Source organism: Lontra canadensis, unplaced genomic scaffold (genome assembly GCF_010015895.1).
Source record: "Lontra canadensis isolate GAN:19392208 unplaced genomic scaffold, GSC_riverotter_1.0 scaffold35, whole genome shotgun sequence".
Classification (NCBI taxonomy): Eukaryota; Metazoa; Chordata; class Mammalia; order Carnivora; family Mustelidae; genus Lontra; species Lontra canadensis.
Genome location: NW_022631029.1, coordinates 9,429,881 through 9,454,215, shown reverse-complemented (window position 1 = coordinate 9,454,215; position 24,335 = coordinate 9,429,881). Strand labels below are relative to the sequence as shown.

At 38.0% G+C, this 24,335-nt stretch overlaps 1 protein-coding gene across 6 annotated transcripts in view; it reads right to left on the bottom strand.

Annotated features, from left to right (window-relative positions):
- DOCK3 (dedicator of cytokinesis 3) overlaps positions 1–24,335 on the bottom strand; it is a 581,779-nt gene that overhangs the window by 148,949 nt on the left and 408,495 nt on the right. For all 6 annotated transcript variants that reach the window (XM_032868163.1, XM_032868164.1, XM_032868166.1 and 3 more), the window contains exons 8-9: positions 23,192–23,233; positions 22,394–22,548 (exon numbers count right to left, since the gene is read on the bottom strand). In XM_032868163.1, coding sequence (XP_032724054.1) covers positions 22,394–22,548; positions 23,192–23,233 — 197 coding nt within the window. The remainder of the gene's footprint in view (positions 1–22,393; positions 22,549–23,191; positions 23,234–24,335) is intronic.

Here is a 24,335-nt window from a genome sequence, read left to right as displayed (position 1 = left end):
AGAGAGGGGGAAGCAGGCTCCCTGCTGAGCAGGATGTGGGGCTCATTCCCAGGACCCTGAGATCATGACCTGAGCCGAAGGCAGAGGCTTAACCCACTGAGCCACCCAGGTGCCCCTGTAATTGTCTCTCTTAAGTTGCCAGCCAGTTTAAGAAAGTATCACTATCAAAACTTTAAATGTCTGTCTGCTCAATAATTCTTTTTAGAAATTTTAGTCTTTTAACAAATTACTGCCGATTATAATACACACTATATGTACAGACATACATAGTTTATCTCCACAAATGTCATACTGAACACATACTAAATAACTGTAAACTCACTCTTTTCACTGAACAATATTTTATTAATTTTTTAAATATATAGTATATGCTTATGTAGACATAATCCCTGCTGTAGGCAGATTTTAATATGATCCCCCACATTTCCTCACCAATCCTGGGGTTTCATAATCCCTGTAACTATAAATATGGTAGCATTTACTCCCATGATTAGGTTATGTTATATGCCACAATTGAACATAAGATAGGGAGAGTGCTGGGTGAGTATGACCCAGTGCCATGAACCTTTTAAAACTGCAGAATTTTCTGCTAGTTACAGAAGACAAAGTCAGAGGTTCAAAGACTGGAAAGGATTCACTACATTGCTGATAACCTAAAGATGAAGGGGTCTACACAGTAAGGAAAGCAGGTGATTTTTAGCTGCTGAGAGCAGCTCCCAGCTGAAAGCCAGCAAGGAAATGGGAACTTCAGTCCTAGAACTGTAAGAAACTAAATCCTGCTAACCACATCCAAAGAGCTTGGAAGCATATTCCCCCTAGAGCTTTCAGACTAGAACGTAGCACAGTTGATACTTTGACTTCAGCTTTGTGGTAACCTGAGCAGAGAGCCTAGTCATGTCTTGGCCGACTTCTAACCTACATAACTGTGAACTAAAAAATGGGTATATTTTTAATCCATAGAATTTGCTGTAATATGTTGTGCAACAATTGAAAACTAATTCAGTTCCTCTCTCACTTCTTTTTACCTCTATCTTTTCAAAGTTTATACTACTATTTATTTAGTTATCTCTCTACTTCGGACATTTAGACTGCTTTAAGATATCTGCTATTATAAAAATTATACTCATATATATGAACACAAGTTTATTGGTATCAAGTTGTTCGTAGTATATGTACACAATTTTTAAAAGGTATTCTATGACTCCCAAGGCACAAGCAACACGAGAAAAAAATAGATAAAGTGGGGAGAAGGGAGTTGGGGGAAATTGGAAGGGGAGGTGAACCATGAGAGACTATGGACTCTGAAAAACAATCTGAGGGGTTTGAAGCAGCGGGGGTTGGGAGGTTGGGGGAACCAGGTGGTGGGTATTAGAGAGGGCACAGATTGCATGGAGCACTGGGTGTGGTGTAAAAACAAGGAATACTGTTATGCTGAAAATAAAAAATAATAGATAAAGTGGACTTCATCAAAATTAAAAACTGTTGTGCATCAAAGGATGTTATCAAGAAAGTGCAGACAACCTACAGAATGGGAGAACATATTTGCAAATCATACATCTGATAAATGTCTAGTATCCAGGAAATCTAAAGAACTCTTATAACTCAACAAAAAGACAAACAGCAATCTCGAAAAAGAAACACAAAATTGGAGATATCACAATTTCAGACGTTAAGTTATATTACAAAGCTGTAGTGATCAAGACAATATGGTACTGGCACAAAAATAGACACACAGGTCAATGGAACAGAATAGAAAATCCAGAAATAAACCAAAATTATATGGTCAATTAATCTTCTACAAAGAAGGCAAGAATATGCAATGGGGAAAAGACAGTCTCTTTAAACAAATGGTGTTGGGAAAATTAGACAGTTACATGCAAAAGAATCAAACTGGACCACTTTCTTACATCATACACAAAAATAAACTCTAAATGGATTAAGGACTTAATCCACTTAAGGACTTTAAGGACTTAAATGTGATGATACTTGAAACCATAAAAATCCTACAAGAGAGCCAAAGCAGTGACTTCTCTGACATCAGCCATAACATCTTTCTAGATATGTCTCTTAAGGTAAGGGAACAAAAGCAAAAATAACTATTGGGACTTCATCAAAATAAAAAGCTTCTGCACTGCAAAAGAAATGACCAACAAAACTAAAAGACAACCTATGGAATGGGAGAAGGTATTTGCAAATGACATATCTGATGAAGGCTTAGTATTCAAGATATATAAAGAACTTATACAACTCAACACCCCCAAACCAAATAATTCAATTAAACAATGGGCAGAAGACATGAACAGACATTTCTCCAAAGAAGACATACAGATGGCCAACAGACATATGAAAAGATGTTCAACATCGTTCATCATCAGGGATATGCAAATCAAAATTACAATGAGCTATCACCTCACATCTGTAATAATGGCTAAAATAAAAAAAACTCAAGAAATGAGAAGTGCTGGCGAAGATGTGGAGAAAAAGGAACCTTGTGTACTGTTGGTGGGAATGCAAACTGATGCAGCCACTTGTGGAAGACAATATGGAGGTTCCTCAAAAAGTTAAAACTAGAATTATCCCATGATCCAGTAATTACACTACTGGGTATTTACTCTAAGAATAATAAAACACTATAAGCCCCCTAAGTTTATTGCAGCATTACTTACCAAAGCAAATTATGGAAGTAGCCCTGTGTCCATCAATGGGTGAATAGATAAAGAAGATGTGGTACATATACATAAAATAGAATATTATTCAGGCATAAAAAATAATGAAATCTTGCCATTTGCATCAATATAGATAGAGCTAGAGAGTATAATGCTGAATGAAATAAGTTAGAGAAAGACAAATGTCATATGATTCCATTCATATGTAGAATTTAAGAAACCAAAGAGATGAGCAAAGGGAAAAAAGAGAGAGGGGCAAACCAAGAAACACACTCTTAACTATAGAGGTGGGTGGGATAGGTGAAACAGGTGATGGGATTAAAGAGTGCACGTGTCACGATGAGCATATGGAATTGCTGAATCACTATACTGTACACCTGAAACTAATATAACTCTGTATGCTAACTACACTGGAATGAAAATTAAAAAAAATCAGTTGTTTATAGTGGCATTATCAACAATAGCCAAATTGCAGAAAGAGCTCAAATATCCATCAACTGATAAATGGATAAAGAAGTGGAAAAAAAAGTTGTGATAGATCTATACAACAGATTATTACTCAGCCATCAAAAAGAATGAAATCTTGCCATCTGCAATGACATAGACAAAACTAGAGTGTATTATTCTAAGTGAGTAAGTCAGAGAAAGATAAATATATGATTTCATTCATATGTGGAATTTAAGAAACAAAACAAATGAACATGGGGCGGGGAAAGAGACAGGCAAACCATAAAACAGATTCTTTATCATAGAGAACAAACTGAGGGTTGCTGGAGGGGAGGTAGGTGGGGAATGAGCTAAATGGGTGACGGGCATTAAGGAGGGCACTGTTGTATGGAGGGCAGGTATGGCATGGAGCACTGGGTGTAGTGCATAAACAATGAATTCTGTTACGCTGAAAAGAAATTAAAAAAAAAAAAAGGAGGGCACTGTTATGATGAGCACTGGGTGGTGTATTTAAGTGATGAATCACTAAATTCTACTCCTCAACTATTATTATACTATGTGTTAACTAACCGGAATTTAAACACTGGAAACAAAACAAAACAACATTTTCAGTTAATGTATACATTTTTTAAATTTCTAAAAAAAGGGACAAATAATCTAACTAAAAATAGGCAAAGGACTTGAATATACATTTCTCCAAAGAAGATATACAAATGGTGAATAAACACATGAAAAGATGTTCACATCATGAGTTACCATTAAAATGCAATCAAACCACAATGAGGTACTAATTTACATTCACACTCTGTAGGATAGCTAGAATTTTTTTAAAAAGGAAAATAACAAGTATTGATGTGGATGTGGAGAAATTGGAGCCCTCACACATCGCTGTTGGGAATGTAAAATTGTTAGGTCTCTGTGAGAAACAGTTTGGGAGTTACTCAAAAGCTAAACATAGAAATACTCTTTGACCCAGCAGTTCCACTTCTAGAAACATACCTAAAAGAATAGAAGGCAGGCAATCAAACAAATACATATGTGTTTGCAGTAGTACTATTCACTATAGCCAAAAGCTAGAAACAGTGCAACTATCCAACAATGAATGAACAAATAAAAAATCTGTGGCATATCCATACAATGGAATATTAATTAGCCATATAAAGAAGCAAATTTTTTTTAAAGAAACAAAAAACTGATGATATACGCTACAAAATGAATGAACCTTAAAGATGTTATTAAGTGAAGTAAATCAGGTGCAAAATGTCGCATATTATATATATGATTCTATTTATGTGAAATATCTAGAATATATAAATCTATAAAGACAGAATGCAGACTGGTGGCTGCCAGGGGCTATCAGCAGGGGTAGACTGGGGAGGGAAATGAAGAACAACTGCTTATTAGATCCAGGGCTTCCTTTTGGGGTATGAAAATGTTTGGAACTAGACAGAGGTGATGGTTGTACAAACACTGTGAATGTAGTAAATGCCACATAACTGTTCATTTTAAAATGGTTAATTGTACGCTTTGTCAACCTTACCTAAATTTAAATAAATGAGTTCCATAAAATTTTTAGTATGCATACCTTATCTGTGTCTTTCTTCTTAATTACTCTTGCTATTGGTATATCTATTAAAATTTGTTTAATGAAGATAATTAACATAGTGTTATATTAGTTCCAGTATACCATTGGATGATTCAGTATACCATTGGATAATTCAACAATTCAGTGCTCATCAAGATGAAGTATACTTTTCATCCCCTTTATCTATTTCACCCCTTCCCCTACCCACCTTCTTTCTGGCAACCACTAGTCTGTTCTCTGCATTTAGGAGTCTGTTTTGTTTTTCTTCTGTCTCTTTGTTTTGTTTCTTAAATTCCACATATGAGCAAAATTATATGTTATCTGTTTTTCTCTGTCTGACTTATTTCACTTAGCACTATATCCTCTAGGTCTATTCATGTTTTTGCAAGGGGCAAGATCTCATTCTTTTTAATGTCTGAGTAATATTCCATCAAATATACCACATCTTCTTTATCCATTCATCTACTGATGAATGCCTGGGTTGTTTCCATATCTGGACTATGCAAATTATGCTACAATAAACATGAGGATGCATATATCTTTTCAAAATAGTGTTTTCGTTTTCTTTGGGTAAATATCCAGTAGTGGAATTACTGGGTTATATGGCAATTGTATTTTTAGTTTTTTGAGGAACCTCCATACGGTTTTCCACAGTGGCTATATCAATCTGCATTCTCACCAACAGCGACATACCAACAAACCATAAAACTCTTAGAAGAAAACACAGACAGTATTTTCTTTGACATCAGCCACAGAAACATTTTTCTAGATATGTCTCCTCAGGCAAGAGAAACCAAACCAAATTAAGCTACTAGGACTATAGAAAAACAAAAAACCTTTGTACAGCAAAGGAAACCATCAATAAAACAAAAAGACAACCTACAGAATGGGAGAAGATTATTTGTAAGTGACGTATCTGACAAGGGATTAGTATCCAAAATATATAAAGAACTAACAGGACTCAACACCAAAAAAGGTAATTCAGTTTAAAAATGGGCAGAGGACCTGAAGATGCATTTTTCCAAAGAAGGTATTTCTATTTTTTTAAAAGTTTCTTTTTTCAGATAATCGGTTTTTATTTTATTGACACTTTCTTTAAGTTTTATTTTATTATTCTCTTCCTTCTGCTTTCTTTAGGTTTACTTTGTTTTTCTTCTTCTAGCATCTCAATCTGAAAATGTAAATAATTTATTTTTCATTATTTGGGGTTTAGGGGTAACTTGCCAATGACCTGGTTTGTTAACAGTTGTTATGTGAACATGCAGGAGGTACTCAGAAAAATTGAAGGGCATAGGAAGGCAGCCATATGCTGACAAACGTTTATGCAGTATTTGGGCAGCTGCCCACAAAGGCCAGCATGTGGACACAGCTAAAGGAACAGCTGTACCATGGCTCTTCTATGAGGGTAATTTGAAGTGCCATGTCAATAGTAGTCTTTGACCTTATTTCAGGTCACATCCGACTCTATGTTGGATTAGGGAACCTAAGGGTTTTCTTGTGAACAACTTTATTTCTTAAAATTTAATTGTAATTCTCTCTGTGTGTAATGGTACTTTAAAAGTCAAATAGTTAAAAAAAATTGTTTTTTTTGGTTGTCATGGTGGTGAATCCTTCTTTAACCAAGACACCATAAACCATCAGTGAGCTTCATGTCTTTCCTCAATTTATACTATATCCGTTAAGAACAAAGCATTTTGGCCCAATTTGGACATTCCAAATCCACCATTACCACAGAGTGAGGTGGTGGGGAAGAGAACAAGATCTATTTAACAACCTTGGCTTCTCCAGCCTCTGACAACTGTCAAAGAGTGCACTGCTCCCAAGGATCATGTCTTTTATCAGTAACGAAGATTTTCATTCTTTTCTATTTTTCGGTGATTCTAGTTAGGTGTTTATTAACTTTTCTCATTCTATTCTCCATGTCCCATAATGGTTCTTTCATATTTTTCATCTCCTTATATCTCTTTACTATATTCTGGATAGTTAAAATCATTTATTCAACAAATATTTACCGAGCACTTACTAGGTGGCAAGCACTATTTCAGGTACTTGGGTATCTCAGTGAACATAAAAACATCACTGCCCAGGAGGAGGTTTTATTTTATTTTATTTTATTTTATTTGTTTTCATTTTTTATTTTGAAATTTTTACCATTTTTAAATTTTGTATTTCAATTCAATTTAACATACATTGTAGTATTAGTTTCAGAGGTAGAATTCAGTGATTCATCAGTTGCATACAACTGAAAAACAATCTGAGGGTTTTGAAGGAGGTTTTATTTTAAAAGACAAAATGAGGAAACAGAAATAAGTGATAAACACAATAAATGACTAAACTATGTAGAATATAGGGAGTGATAAATGCCACTTAAAAAAGAAGGGAGTAAGGTAATTCCTTTTTTTTCTCCAGAAGAAAAACAATTTTATTTTCCTGTAATGAGATCACTGGTTATCTTAGAAAATTCTGTTTCAGAGCATAAGTGTGGAAAAGCTGCATAATGTTTGTCATACTGTTTATGTGATATGTATATACTTTATTTATTAAATCTAAAATTGTTATTAGGTGTAAAACTTGCTAGGAAAATTCACATCTCCCCAAATTTCTTTTTTTAAACCACTTTATTGAGGTATGATTAACATGAAAAGCTGTATATATTTCATGTATACACTGAATGAGTTTGTAGGTAAGTATATACTCATGAAACTATCACCACAGTCTATGCCATAAACATATGCATCACCTCTAAAAGTTTCCTCCCACTCTAATTATTACTACTATTTATTTATAGTGTGAGATAAGAGCACAACATATGATCTACCTTCTTGCAAATTTTCAAGAATAAAACACAGTATTGTTAACCATAAGCACTATGCTGTACATCAGAGCTGTAGAACTTACCTCGTGTAACTGGAACTTTGTACCTAATATCTCTGCATTTTCCTCTCCCCACCAGGCTCTGACAGTTACTATTTTATTCTCTGCTCCTATAAGTTTGACTATTTCAGAGTCCTCATATAGGTGGTATCATGTAATATTTGTCCTTTGATGTCTGGCTTATCTCACAAAACATAATGTCCTCCAAGTTCATCGACATTGTTGCAAATGGGAGGATATCTTTATTTTTTTAAGGCTGAACAATATGTCACTGTATGTGTATGCCACAATTTCTTTATCCACTCACCCACTGATGAACATTTAGGTTATTTCCATGTCTTTGCTGTTGTAAACTATACAGCAATGAGCATGGGAGTTCAGCTATCTCTTTGAGATCCTAATTTAAATTCCTTTGGATATATATCTACAGTGGGATTGCTGGATCATAGGGTAGTTCTATCTTCTACTTTTTGAGAAATCTCCATATTGTTTTCTATTATGGCTATACCAATTTACATCATTAACATGTGTGTAACGGTTCCATTTTCTCCACACCCTTCCCAATACTTGTTATCTTTTTTTTTTAAATTTTTTATTTCTTTTCAGCTTAACAGTATTCATTGTTTTTGCACCGCACCCAGTGCTCCATGCAATCCGTGCCCTCTCTAATACCCACCACCTGGTTCCCCCAACCTCCCACCCCCCGCCCCTTCAAAACCCTCAGATTGTTTTTCAGAGTCCATAGTCTTTCATGGTTCACCTCCCCTTCCAATTTTGTTTTTTGATGATTGGTATACTAATAGTTGTGAGGTGATATCTCATTGTGGTTCTGATTTACATTTCCATGTTGATTAGTCATGTTGAACATCTTTTCATACACCTGTTGCCCATGTATATGTATGTCTTCTTTGGAGAAATGCCTATTTAGTTCCTTTGCCCATTTTTAAAATGGGGTATTTGGTTTTTTCTTTTTACTACTATGCTGTAGTTTTTCCTTATATATTTTGAATATTAATACTTTATCAGATATATGGTTTGAAAATACTTTTTCCAATATAAGCTGCCTTTTCATTTTGTTGCCTGTTTCCTTTGCTGTGCAGAATGAAATTTTTAGTCTGACATAATCTCACTTGTCTATTTTTTGCAACAAAGCTTGTGTTTTTGGTGTCATATCCAAAATATCATTGTCAAGGTCAATGTCAATAAGCTGTCTCTCTGTTTTCTTATAGAAGTTAAAGATTTAATGTCTCACACATTAAGTCTTTAATCCATTTTGAGTTAATTTTTGTGAATGGTGTGAAAAATTTCATTCTTTTGCATGTGGATATCCAGTTTTCCCAACACCATTTATTGAAAAGATTATCCTTTCCCCATCATGTATCTTGGTACCCTTATCAAAGATCAGGTGACTGTATAGGGGTAAGTTTATTTCTGGGCTCACTGTTCTGTTCCATTGGTCATTATGTCTGTTTTTATGCCAGTACAATACTGTTTTGATTACTGAGGATTTGTTATATATTTTTGAATTCAAGTACTATGATGCTGCTGGCTGTGCTCAGTTATTTCTTCTGTTTTACTGGCATTTATTTTCCCAGTCTTAAATGAATTCCTAAATTACTTGGCAGTAGTACATTGTGCATGTTACGTATACATAAATTGTTTTCTAATGATTAAAATGTTCCTTGTCTTTTGCCCTTTGCTCTTCTCATATGTTCTCACTTTTTCAGATAGCTTTGTTTCTGCATGCAGAAACTATTCCCATGAAAATTCTCATCTCCATCTGTGACATCTCACCTGCATCCCAGATGCCCCTACCACATGACCCATCAATTGTTTGGCTATCACCTCAAACTCAACATAGCCCAAACCGAACTCATTATTTTCTTCACTCAGCTAGCTTCAATAATTATAGCACCATTTCTCCTTGTCGCCAAGGTAAAAAATAAAAACAAAAACAAAAATAAAACCCAAAAGTCTTCAGGAGTCAAGATGGCAGAGAAGTAGCAGGCTGAGACTACTTCAGGTAGCGGGAGATCAGCTAGATAGCTTATCTAAAGATTGCAAACACCTACAAATCCAATGGGAGGTTGAAGAGAAGAAGAACAGCAATTCTAGAAACAGAAAATCAACTACTTTCTGAAAGGTAGGACTGGCGGAGAAGTGAATCCAAAGCGATGGGAAGATAGACCGCGGGGGAAGGGGCCAGCTCCCGGCAAGCGGCGGAGCAACGGAGCACAAAATCAGGACTTTTAAAAGCCTGTTCTGCTGAGGGACATTGCTCCAGAGGCTTAACCGGGGTGAAGCCCACGCGGGGTCAGCGTGGCCTCAGGTCCCGCAGGGTCACAGAAGGATCGGGGGTGTCTGAGTGTCGCAGAGCTTACAGGTATTAGAACAGGGAAGCCGGCTACAGAGACAGAGCCGAGGAGTGAGCTCTAAGCTCGGGGTTGCCTTGAACCGGTCGCAGGCTCGGTCAGCTCGGAGCGCGGCCGGAGGCAGGGTGACGGGAGTAATTGGGCGCTGTTCTCTGAGGGCGCACTGAGGAGTGGGACCCCGGGCTTTCGGTTCCTCTGGGCCGGAGACTGGGAGGCCGCCATCTTCATTCCCGTCCTCCAGAACTCTACGGAAAGCGCTCAGGGAACAAAAGCTCCCGAAAGCAAACCCGAGCGGATTACTCAGCCTGGGCCCCCTGGTAAGGGTGGTGCAACTCCGCCTGGGGCAAAGACACTTGAGAATCACTATAACAGGCCCCTCCCCCAGAAGATCAACAAGAAACCCAGCCAGGACCAAGTTCACCTACCAAGGAGTGCAGTTTCAATACCAAGGAGAGCAGCGTAATTCCAGAGGAGGAGAAAGCAAAGCACGGAACTCATGGCTTTCTCCCCATGATTTTTTAGCCTTGCAGTTAATTTAAGTTTTTTTCTTTTCAAAATTTTTTCTCTTCTTCTGCTAAATTTTTTAAACTTTTACCCTTTTCTTTTTTTTAAATGAGTTTAAATGAGTTTTTTTAATGAGTTTATCTAATATATATATATATTTTTTCTCTTTCCTTTATATATTTTTTCTTTATTGGTTTTCTTTTTTTAATTGTTTCTTTTTTTTTTCTTTCTGAACCTTTTTATCCCCTTTCACGCCCCTCACGATTTGGGATCTCTTCTGATTTGGCTAAAGCATATTTTGCTGGGGTTGTTGCCACCCTTTTAGTATTTTACTTGCTCCTTCATATACTCTTATCTGGACAAAATGACAAGGTGGAAAAATTCACCACAAAAAAAAGAACAAGAGGCAGTACCAAAGGCTAGGGACCTAATCAATACAGACATTGGTAATATGTCAGATCTAGAGTTCAGAATGACGATTCTAAAGGTTCTAGCCAGGCTCGAAAAAGGCATGGAAGATATTAGAGAAACCCTCTCGGGAGATATAAAAGCCCTTTCTGGAGAAATAAAAGAACTAAAATCTAACAAAGTTGAAATTACAAAAAGCTATTAATGAGGTGCAATAAAAAATGGAGGCTCTCACTGCTAGGATAAATGAGGCAGAAGAAAGAATTAGCGATATAGAAGACCAAATGACAGAGAATAAAGAAGCTGAGCAAAAGAGGGACAAACAGCTACTGGACCACGAGGGCAGAATTCGAGAGATAAGTGACACCATAAAACGAAACAACATTAGAATAATTGGGATTCCAGAAGAAGAAGAAAGAGAGAGGGGAGCAGAAGGTATATTGGAGAGAATTATTGGAGAGAATTTCCCCAATATGGCAAAGGGAACAAGCATCAAAATCCAGGAGGTTCAGAGAACCCCCCTCAAAATCAATAAGAATAGGTCCACACCCCGTCACCTAATATTAAGATTTACAAGTCTTAGTGACAAAGAGAAAATCCCGAAAGCAGCCTGGGAAAAGAAGTCTGTAACATACAATGGTAAAAATATTAGATTGGCAGCAGACTTATCCACAGAGACCTGGCAGGCCAGAAAGAGCTGGCATGATATATTCAGAGTACTAAACGAGAAAAACATGCAGCCAAGAATACTATATCCAGCTAGGCTATCATTGAAAACAGAAGGAGAGATTAAAAGCTTCCAGGACAAACAAAAACTGGAAGAATTTGCAAACACCAAACCAGCTCTACAGGAAATATTGAAAGAGGTCCTCTAAGCAAAGAGAGAGCCTAAAAGTAGTAGATCAGAAAGGAACAGAAACAATATACAATAACAGTCACCTTACAGGCAATACAATGGCACTAAATTCATATCTCTCAATAGTTACCCTGAATGTGAATGGGCTAAATGCCCCAATCAAAAGACACAGGGTATCAGAATGGATAAAAAAACAAAACCCATCTATATGTTGCCTACGAGAAACTCATTTTAAACCCGAAGACACCTTCAGATTTAAAGTGAGGGGGTGGAAAAGAATTTACCATGCTAATGGACATCAGAAGAAAGCAGGAGTGGCAATCCTTATATCAGATCAATTAGATTTTAAGCCAAAGACTATCATAAGAGATGAGGAAGGACACTATATCATACTCAAAGGATCTGTCCAACAAGAAGATCTAACAATTTTAAATATCTATGCCCCTAACGTGGGAGCAGACAACTATATAAACCAATTAATAACAAAATCAAAGAAACACATCAACAATAATACAATAATAGTAGGGGACTTTAACACTCCCCTCACTGAAATGGACAGATCATCCAAGCAAAAGATCAACAAGGAAATAAAGGCCTTAAATGACACACTGGACAAGATGGACATCACAGATATATTCAGAACATTTCATCCCAAAGCAACAGAATACACATTCTTCCCTAGTGCACATGGAACATTCTCCAGAATAGATCACATCCTCGGTCCTAAATCAGGTCTCAACCGGTATCAAAAGATTGGGATCATTCCCTGCATATTTTCAGACCACAATGCTCTGAAGCTAGAACTCAATCGCAAGAGGAAATTTGGAAAGAACCCAAATACATGGCGACTAAACAGCATCCTTCTAAAGAATGAATGGGTCAACCAGGAAATTAAAGAAGAATTGAAAAAATTCATGCAAACAAATGATAATGAAAACACAACAGTTCAAAATCTGTGGGACACAACAAAGGCAGTCCTGAGAGGAAAATATATAGCGGTACAAGCCTTTCTCAAGAAACAAGAAAGGTCTCAGGTACACAACCTAACCCTACGCCTAAAGGAGCTGGAGAAAGAACAAGAAAGAAACCCTAAACCCAGAAGGAGAAGAGAAATCATAAAGATCAGAGCAGAAATCAGTGAAATAGAAACCAAAAAAAAAAAAAAATAGAACAAATCAACGAAACTAGGAACTGGTTCTTTGAAAGAATTAATAAGATTGATAAACCCCTGGCCAGACTTATCAAAAGGAAAAGAGAAAGGACCCAAATAAATAAAATCATGAATGAAAGAGGAGAGATCACAACTAACACCAAAGAAATACAGACAATTATAAGAACATACTATGAGCAACTCTATGCCAACAAATTTGACAATCTGGAAGAAATGGATGCATTCCCAGAGACATATAAATTACCACAACTGAACCAGGAAGAAATAGAAAGCCTGAACAGACCCATAACCAGTAAGGAGATTGAAACAGTTATCAAAAATCTCCAAACAAACAAAAGCCCAGGGCCAGACGGCTTCCCAGGGGAATTCTACCAAACATTTAAATAAGAACTAATTCCTATTCTCCTGAGACTGTTCCAAAAAATAGAAATGGAAGGAAAACTTCCAAACTCATTTTATGAGGCCAGCATCACCTTGATCCCAAAACCAGACAAGGATCCCATCAAAAAAGAGAACTACAGACCAATATCCTGGATGAACACAGATGCAAAAATTCTCACCAAAATACTAGCCAATAGGATTCAACAGTACATTAAAAGGATTATTCACCACGACCAAGTGGGATTTATTCCAGGGCTGCAAGGTTGGTTCAACATCTGCAAATCAATCAATGTGATACAACACATTAATAAAAGAAAGAACAAGAACCATGTGATACTCTCAATAGATGCTGAAAAAGCATTTGACAAAGTACAGCATCCCTTCCTGATCAAAACTCTTCAAAGTGTAGGGATAGAGGGCACATACCTCAATATTATCAAAGCCATCTATGAAAAACCCATCGCAAATATCATTCTCAATGGAGAAAAACCGAAAGCTTTTCCGCTAAGGTCAGAAACATGGCAGGGATGTCCGTTATCACCACTGCTATTCAACATAGTACTAGAAGTCCTAGCCTCAGCAATCAGACAACAAAAGGAAATTAAAGGCATCCAAATTGGCAAAGAAGAAGTCAAACTATCACTCTTTGCAGATGATATGATATTATATGTGGAAAACCCAAAAGACTCCACTCCAAAACTGCTAGAACTGGTACAGGAATTCAGTAAAGTGTCAGGATATAAAATCAATGCACAGAAATCAGTTGCATTTCTCTACACCAACAACAAGACAGAAGAAAGAGAAATTAAGGAGTCCATCCCATTTACAATTGCACCCAAAACTATAAGATACCTAGAATAAACCTAACCCAAGAGACTAAGAATCTATACAGAGAAAACTATAAAGTACTCATGAAAGAAATTGAGGAAGACACAAAGAAATGGAAAAATGTTCCATGCTCCTGGATTGGAAGAATAAATATTGTGAAAATGTCTATGCTACCTAAAGCAATCTACACATTTAATGCAATTCCTATCAAAGTACCATCCATTTTTTTCAAAGAAATGGAACAAATAATCCTAAAATTTATATGGAACCAGAAAAGACCACGAATAGCCAAAGGAATATTGAAAAAGAAAGCCAAAATTGGTGGCGTCACAAGTCCAGACTTCAAGCTCTATTACAAAGCTGTCATCATCCAGACAGCATGGTACTGGCACAAAAACAGACACATAGATCAATGGAACAGAATAGAGAGCCCAGAAATAGACCCTCAACTCTATGGTCAACTAATCTTCGACAAAGCAGGAAAGAATGTCCAATGGAAAAAAGACAGCCTCTTCAATAAATGGTGTTGGCAAAATTGGACAGCCACATGCAGAAAAATGAAATTGGATCATTTTCTTACACCACACACGAAAATAGACTCAAAATGGATGAAGGACCTCAATGTGAGAAAGGAATCCATCAAAATCCTTAAGGAAAACACAGGCAGCAACCTCTTCGACCTCAGCCGCAGCAACATCTTCCTAGGAACATCACCAAAGGCAAGGGAAGCAAGGACAAAAATGAACTATTGGGATTTTATCAAGATCAAAAGCTTTTGCACAGCAAAGGAAACAGTTAACAAAACCAAAAGACAACTGACAGAATGGGAGAAGATACTTGCAAATGACATATCAGATAAAGGGCTAGTGTCCAAAATCTATAAAGAACTTAGCAAACTCAACACCCAAAGAACAAATCATCCAATCAAGAAATGGGCAGAAGACATGAACAGACATTTCTGCAAAGAAGACATCCAGTTGGCCAACAGACACATGAAAAAGTGCTCCATATCACTCGGCATCAGGGAAATACAAATCAAAACCACAATGAGATATCACCTCACACCAGTCAGAATGGCTAAAATTAACAAATCAGGAAATGACAGATGCTGGCGAGGATGCGGAGAAAGGGGAACCCTCCTACACTGTTGGTGGGAATGCAAGCTGGTGCAACCACTCTGGAAAACAGCATGGAGGTTCCTCAAAATGTTGAAAATAGAACTACCCTATGACCCAGCAATTGCACTGCTGGGTATTTACCCTAAAGATACAAACGTAGTGATCCGAAGGGGCACGTGCACCCGAATGTTTATAGCAGCAATGTCCACAATAGCCAAACTATGGAAAGAACCTAGATGTCCATCAGCAGATGAATGGATAAAGAGGATGTGGTATATATACACAATGGAATACTATGCAGCCATCAAAAGAAATGAAATCTTGCCATTTGCGACGACGTGGATGGAACTAGAGGGTATCATGCTTAGCGAAATATGTCAATCAGAGAAAGACAACTATCATATGATCTACCTGATATTAGGGAGAGGAGATGCAACATGGGGGATTAAGGGGGTAGGAGAAGATTAAATGAAACAAGATGGGATTGGGAGGGAGACAAACCATAAGTGACTCTTAATCTCACAAAACAAACTGAGGGTTGATGGGGGGAGGGGGCTTGGGAGAGGGGGGTGGGGTTATGGACATTGGGGAGGGTATGTGCTATGGTGAGTGCTGTGAAGTGTGTAAACCTGGCGATTCACAGACCTGTATCCCTGGGGATAAAAATATATGTTTATAAAAAATAAAATTAAAAAACCAAAAGAATGGGTTTCTTTCTAGGGCTACATCACAAGCAATCGATCAGAATATACAGATACAGGATCCACATAAAATTAAGTGTAAGTATTGAAGAAGAAGAAGAAGGGGTATAATGCAAACAAAATCTTTTCTACTTATATTTAAAATAAAATAAAATAAAATAAAACCCAAAAAACCACTGAGTTATAGGTTTTAGAAATAGAAAGAAAAAGTGATAAGAGAAATAAGTAAGTTTATTGTTATATTTAGTAGACTACTCATCCTTTCAGCAAATAATTATTGAGTACCTTCCATAAGCCAATACTCCATTAGATTCAGGGGATTTGCTGGTGAATAAGATTAAAAAACTCTGTTCTCATAGTGCTTACAGCCCAGTGATGGAACACAGACAAAAAGGTAAATATGTAAACTATTTAGTATGCTAGATGGTGCTAAGTGCTAAGGAAAAATATAAAGCAAGGAAGAGACACTGAGAATATGGATGTATGTGGAAGATGGTAGTAATGATGATTTCAATTCTAAAAATTTTATTTATTTTGAGAGAGAGAGAGTGAGAGAGCAAACATGAGTGGGTGAGGGGAGGGGGAGGGAGAAATAGACTCTCCACTGGGCAGGGAGCCCAACATGGGAGCCCTATTCCAGGACCTTGAGATCATGATCTAAGCTGAAGGTAGACTCTTGATGGGTTGGGCCACTGAGGCACCCCTGGTGGTTTCAATTCTAGATAAGGTGGCTAGGAAGAGCCCGAAAGTGTGATATTTGAGTAAAAACCTGAGGAAGATGAGGCTGCAAGCACCATGAGAATATTCAGGAAATAGCAGATGCGAAGAAAGACCTAAAGTAGAACCATGTTATATTTTCAGGGAATAGCAAGGAGGCCTTTGTGAACTAGATTGATCAATGGGGGAAGGATAGGAAATTAGGTTATAAAGGTGATGAAGCTGGGTCCAAATCTTATAGGACACGATGCCCTATCTTCTCTAATCTTACTACTAGCGTCCTTATCCTAGGGCTTTACTGCTTCATGTCTGCAACAGCTTCTAACTTATCTGTTTTCTAGTTTAACCTCTATAATACCACCGTGATAATCTCAAATAATCACCTTCAATGTGTCATTCACATCATCCCCCTGCTCAAGGATTCATAAGGGTTATCTAATGCATCAAATCTAAATCAGTGTACAGGGTTTTCAGAGCTACCCTAGACCTACTGAATCTTGTCTTTAATACATTTTCTGATTGGACATTTACTGAGTTCTTTCTTTGCTCAAGGGGTTGTGAGCAAACATGCATAAGAACCAGATTCAAGACCTAGAGTTTACTGCCAGTACAAACCTCTTCCCAGCTCTAATAACCTCTTCTAATTTCCTGCATACATACTTTGATATCTTTGTTGTGTCTGATTCATGTTTTTGCCTTTGCTACTTTTTGTGCTTGAGTATCTTCTTTTCTTGAACTTCCAATAAAATCCAAAATCCTTTCATGGCTACAAGGCCCTGTAGAATCTGGTCCCTGACTATCTCTTCAATCCCCTCTTGAGATTTCCTTTCCTTCTCTCGCAACATTCCAGCTACACTGACTGCCATTCAGTTTTCTGAATATACCAAGTTTTTCCCTGCATCTAGGCCTTCTGCCTAGATCACATTATCCACTTTCTGTTTACACATACTTTAAGCCTCAACATGGATGCCCTAAGAGCCTCCCCTCATTCCAGTCTACATGAGCTTTCAGAGCACTCTGAATGATGTCCCTTTACAGCACTTATCATGCTTTTTAAACTACATACTTATTCATGCAATCACATGTTTGATGATTTCTCTAATAGAAAGAGATGGTCTCTTTTCTAGATCATAAGCTCCAAGAAGACAAGCAGATATTTCTTTTGCTCACCTCAGTATCCCTAGCTTCTATCCCAATAGCTAGTAGATGCTTAATAAATATCTGTTGAACAAATGAATTAGTACCTTATCTGAATCTTGGACACTCTTTAATTCAATTACTTTCATTTTCTCCCAGAGTCCTTTTTCTAAGAGCCTGGCTCCTCAGTCTTTCAAAGATCCTCTTCTTCTCTGACTTCTTTTTTCTTTTTAAAAATAGTTATTTGAGTATTAAATTCACAACCTTGGTGACAACTGATCTAGCTCACCATAACAGAAAAAGTCCTCTCTCTCAGTTTATTACATGGTAAAGCTGACTATATTTCTTTCCCAAACTATATAGTTTAATCCTAAATATAAAGCAAGATCTAAAATGTAATTGATTAGGAAAAAATATAAAACAACCAATGATGTAGACAAGACTGCTCATTTTTTTTTAAGCTTAAAAAAACTCCATAAAAGTTTCTGTCTAACCACAATAGCCAAACTATGGAAAGAACCTAGATGTCCATCAACAGATGAATGGACACACACACACACGCACAACACAACACACACACACACATAATGGAATACTATGCAGCCATCAAAACCCCCAAATCTTGTCATTTGCAATGACGTGGATGGAACTAGAGGGTATTAGACTAAGCGAAATAAGTCAATCAGAGAAAGACAATTATATGATCTCTCTGATATGAGGAATTTGAGAGGTAGGGAAGGGGGTCATTGGGGGTAGGGAGAGAAAAATTGAGACAAGAAGTGACAGGGAGGGAGACAAACCATAAGAGACTCTTAATCTCAGGAAACAAACTGAGGGTTATTGGGGTGTGGGGCGGAGAAGGATAGGGTGGCTGGGTGACGGACATTGGGGAGGGTATGTGTTATAATGAGTGCTGCAGAATGTGTAAGACTGATGATTCACAGACCTGTACCCCTAAAGCAAATAATACATTATATGTTAATAAAAAGTTTCTGTCTAAAGGGTTGTATTTTTTGTTTGTTTTTTTCCTGACTTCTTATTGTGCTTAAAGTGTTGCTGCATGTCGGTAAGATATATGCCCTAATCTTATTTTTCCACTTAACTGGGGTTCTTAAAAATCAGGAAAACATGTTTCACACCTTCTAGAAATCCTGTAATGCCTTGTTCAGACCTCCTCAGGGTGAGGGACAGTCCTTTTTAACTTCTGAATCCCAAGCAGTTATTACAGGGGCCCACAAACAAGAAATTTTTAGTAAATACTTGCTAACCTGCTCAGTTAAATAAAATTTTCTTGATTCACACAGGACTGGTTATTTGACCACTTCTTCATCATTCACTCAACAAATATTTATTTAAGGTTCCAATATCCAAAGTTCTGTGCTTAGCACTGGCAGTGGGAGGTGGGGAGGGATGGTACAAAGACACACAAGAAAGCTCCAATTCCAGTGGGGGAAATCTACATGCATGTGTATGATTACAATTTAATATCTAATAATGGACTAAAGCTAGGTGCAGGGTGTTATCATGGGCACAATGAAGTCTCAGGGCCTGATTATACTCATAAATACTAAGGAAGGTTTCATATAGTTGAGTTTCAATGGACAGGAGTTTACCAAGCCAGCAAGGGTAATGGGGCATGAAAGAGCAAGGCATGTTTAGGGAAAGACAACTGCCTCATCAAGATGCAGGAAATAAAGCTCGAGAAATAGAATTATATCATCCTGGGCCTTTTATGTCACACTGAGTTACAAGGGCTTTAGGTTAAGTGGGAGATGATGTGAAAAGTTTGCATTTTTAAAAGGTAAGTACGGTGGTGCTATGGAGAGTAACTCAGGGTAGGAAGGTAGTAGATTCAGGGAGTCTGTATTTGGGGAGAAGTGTGAGGGATCTGGGGTGATGACAGGAGTGGTGTAGGGAGAGTGAACTGACTGATATTTGGGAGACAGAAGTTAGTAAGATAGAGTGATTAATTGAGAAGGGAAGGAGATAGAGAGAAAGGAGGCTAAGAGGACATCGAAGTCTATGACATGGATCTCTGGGAAAATGATAATGCCTTTCACTTGATTTAAGGAGCACAGAAGGAAGTATATTTGTGAGGAAAGAAAATGAAATGAGTTTAGATATACTGAGGTAGAAACTTCTGAGGGACATCCAAGGGCACATGTCTGGTAGGAAAAAGGAAATGAGACTCTGAAGCTCAGGGGAGAGGTCTTAATCAGAGATTTAGATTTCAAGGCTAAATATTTATGACTCTGTACAGAATGATAAAATGTCACAGAAAGTTACAGCTACCAGGGCCCTCTCAGTTGCTGCTTCTTCCTTCACGCAGATTGTTTAATACTTACTCATCAGGTTGTGCTATGTGGGCTTGCAGGCTGTCATTCACTGGAGCCTCTCTAGGTTTGCCTGTGGGATTAGCAATGAGACTCAGAGTGTGGGAACATCTGGTCCTCTCTTTAGCCTGCTCCCTCTACTCACGCATGTTCTCGGGCATGGAGGTGAGAGCGTCCTGGCAATACTGAACACCAGACTAGCACTGTTTGGTTGATACAGTGATTGCTCTGTGTCAACAGTCTCTGTATCAACAGTCGGTTTTCATGATTTCTGTTAACTACTTCAAGGCAGTAATGTATCACCAGTTTAATACCTAATCATTAGGAAAACATAGTTGGTATCATCAGTTCAATGAATAAAATTTGGAGGGGCTTATAAAACTACACAAATGCTAATGGAAAGAAGAAGGAACACTTATCAATTAAGCCTAGATCTAAAATTCTGCATATTAGTTCACTCTTAAAACTAAAGAAAGAAATGGTATTTTCAATTAAGGACCCTACAAGTTTATTATATGAATGGGAAGCTGGTATAGTTCTCTAATATCTAGGGATTTTTAAATGACCAAAACATTTCCAGCAACTCTAGGAAAAAAATGTTTTTTATGTTTCTTCTTTTAAAAATGTTTTATTATTTCTTGAGGCTCAATTATACACAAGAAGCCCAAGTAAAAAAACAACTGATGCATGATGATCCTGCATGGATTACAAACCAGAGCAGGGGTGTTTCTGTTGGGCGTGGATCTTCTCTGTACAATAAGCCTGACAAAGCATGTACTGGGCACAGGCACTGTGCGAGGTGCTGGGATCATGGAAAGAGAAGACAGTCACTAGCACTCAAAGATGATAAAGAAGGGTGCTCCGGTTTTCATATTACAACCCAGCGACTTTCAGTGGTTACACCCAGTACTGGGTGGGGGAAGGGACATACTGAGATTCCCATTATTTCCCTTTTCTCTCCAACAGTAAAGTACCTTTATTTTATCTGTTTCACTTACTGAACTGTCTCAAAAAATTCAGCTTTTAGAAAGGATTCTTCCACATACAAAGGTAAGTAATACAGTTTATGAACCTCGGGCCTAGTGGAAAAATCGCAGCCAGAATCTACATCCGCACAGCCCAGCACCTGTAGCTAGCATCCCTGCCAAAGCTGTCTTTTCCCACAGTCTTTCTAGACCCACAGACTGGGAGACGTCAGTGACAAGGAAAACCCACATGACCCCAACAGTGAGGGTATCATTTTAGCTCTACACCAAAGTGAAGCAAGTTGCTTTAATTTTCAGGGCTATGTGGTCAGGATTAGAGGTACTGTGGAGCATGCAAATTAACTCCTTTTCTCCTGTACTGTTATAACTTCCATTTTTAATTTTCCTATGTATACCACACAACTGGAAAAATGGAACAGCTGTTTTCAAATTTTAAGTAAAAATAAATAAATAAATAAATAAATAAATAAATAAATAAATAAATAAAAGACCTGTAAAGCACTCTGAATAAAGGAAGCTTCCAGGCAATATAAAAGTATCCCCAAATTTATTTTCTTTCTGCTCCAAGTAGAAGACAACCAGAGAACTCTCTGGACTCCCTAAAATTGGCTACCACTATCATCTCACCCCATCAGAGCTCTGCTGGCCTGTAGAGAAAGTGAAGCCCATAGTGTCTCCTTGATTGCTCCCCACCCTGCAGTTGTTCATGTTTAAAAGCCTCATTGCTCTGCCAAGATACATGGTCTACTACCTCTGAGCCCCATTCTGTGGCCTCTCTTCCAACCCAGGACAAACAGGAATGAAGGAGTCAGACCGACCTTCCTTTCTGTCCAGAAGAACCTCTCCCCTTTGTAGGGCTGGAAAGGCACTGAGGGCGAAGACTGCTTTCAGACAGGAGGACATCATTAGTCTATTTCCCTGTGAACCCTCTCCTTCACATGCAACAAGGCAGGGCCCAGATCTTCCTGCATTATAGAGCATGGCCTCTCTGCTGAATTTGCTTTGTTCTGTGTTTCTCCTATGCGTTTTCTCTGGCACTGAATAGATGCATCCTTTTCTTTCTCTGAGGTGGTGACAGCCAAGACTGGAATTCGAACTTCCATGTGGAAATAGGCATAAAAAAGAGGCCGTATGTGACTTCAAGGTACACTGGGATTTGAGGCAAAACTCCCAGCTAGGTAAGAAGTTACTTTATCTTGTTTTTCCTTCTCTGTGCATCTATCTTCCCTGAAGGCCAGAGACGCTTATGACCCAGGTAATATCATCCTTCCACAATCTCCACCTCACCACAACTTCTAGTAACTTTTACCTGATCTGCTTGCCTTCTCTCATATCATATAAGGAAAAGAAGACATCGGTGTCTTCCCCAATAGTATTGTAGGTGAAACTCTTCAGGCTGAGGAAGAAGTGGTGTGGCACTGGCATCCGACAGGTTTCCCCGTGACGTGGGCGCATTGTATCTACCTAAAGAGAAAGGCAAAAAAAAAAAAAACCAGTAAATATTTTAGTTACTCACTACACTGATTAGAAATAAAATGAAAACTAAATGACTAACTCTCCTTCTACTATCAAAGGGGATCATGTAAGAAAGACAGAAGGTGTCTTCTCTGCTAGTAGGGGAGTGCTGTGTCAATATGTGTGGTTTGAGACAGGCAAATATGTAGCTGGGAGAAGTAAACTGAGTGAAGGAGCTATGGGAATGGTAATTCCAATTTACGAGTCAACTTAATATCTTCATCAAGTCACAAACTTCTAAATTCTCCATGAACTTTTAAATTCAAAGTTATTACTTGGAGATGTCGCCCTGATGCACTTGATTTACAGTGTTAGATGGTAACAGATACCATTCTAAATGACACTTTTACTTTCTCCCAGACAGATTCATTTCAGTCTCCCAGTCTATGTTATTTCAATTGTGCTTATGTAAATTTGCACAGAGGAGTGAGGGGAGACTGGCCAAATGTGCTTGGAGGTCAGGGTTATTTAGATGAAAGGCATCACACAATCAAGATGTCCGTGGTGGTTATCACTGCCTGTTGGCATCCCCATGCTGTGACCACTTCAAGTGCCGAGGGAAAAGACTCGGAGGCCTAGTTAAGCTGCTTACCTGGGATGTGCTTTGCTGGACACTCTGCCGGCTAGATAAGTGCTGTGGAAAGAAAGAAAGAAAAATTCACTCACCTGGGAAGGAAACTAATTTTTATGAAGCACCCTCTCTATGCGAAGCATTCTGCAGTCTTTTATATATATGTTCTCACTTAAGTCTGATAACATTTCTAGAACAATGCTATTTGTATTTGATGGAGGCAACTAAAGTGGGGTGTAAGGAAGTGATGTGCTGAAGCTCATACAGCAAGAAGGTGGCCAAGCCTGGATTGTAACTCAAGCCTCACCCGCTCAAAGCCCCAGCCAAGTCACAGGTGCTCCCTCTGGATCTGTGTTTTGTCGCTGTCCTCTCCACACACTCTACCACATCCCGAGCCTTGAGATCCAGCTTCTTTAGGCTCTCTACACTGGAGGAGGTATAGTCTTTAAACCCAAACATGCTGTTCCTTTGCTGCTGGCTGATGTTAGAAGAAGCAGATTCCAATCCTAGCTACATGCAAATGAGTTGTGAAATCAGATGAACTGCTTAGTCTCTGCAAAAGACAGTTTCCTCAGCTATAAAACTGACATAAAGCTTTTATTGTCTTCCTCACAGAGTTATTGTGAGGCTTAAATTACTTAATGGGAAGCAGCATGATACATTAGTTAGGGACCTAAGTGCAGAAGTCAGGACACTTGGTTTTAAATCTTGACTCACCTTTGTGTTTGCTCATCTATAAAGTAAGGATAACATTTTGTATTGAAGTTAACCTCACAGGGTTTTGTGCAGATTAACCTGCCATGGAACCTATCATATTTTAAGTGGCTGATCATTCTTATTTTGTTATTGGTATTCTTCTTTATAAGTACTTATTATAGAAAAGTCAGTCATATTTAGAAGGAAACCCTGGCCAAGAAGAATTGTGGGTTCACAACAGTGCAGTCCCTGGTCTTGGTAAACTCAACAATGAGAGTTTCTATCTGCTCCTTTTGGGCCTCAGAAGTGTGAAACAGCACTCATTTGGTGAGTTAGTCTATATCACATGGGTAGGAAGGATGGCTGCTGAGTAGAATGGTTTCATTTCTTTTTTTTTCTTGTACCCAATTTTCATAATAGTTTTATTTGTAAAAGCCCCAAAGTAAAAATAACATAAATGTCCATCAGT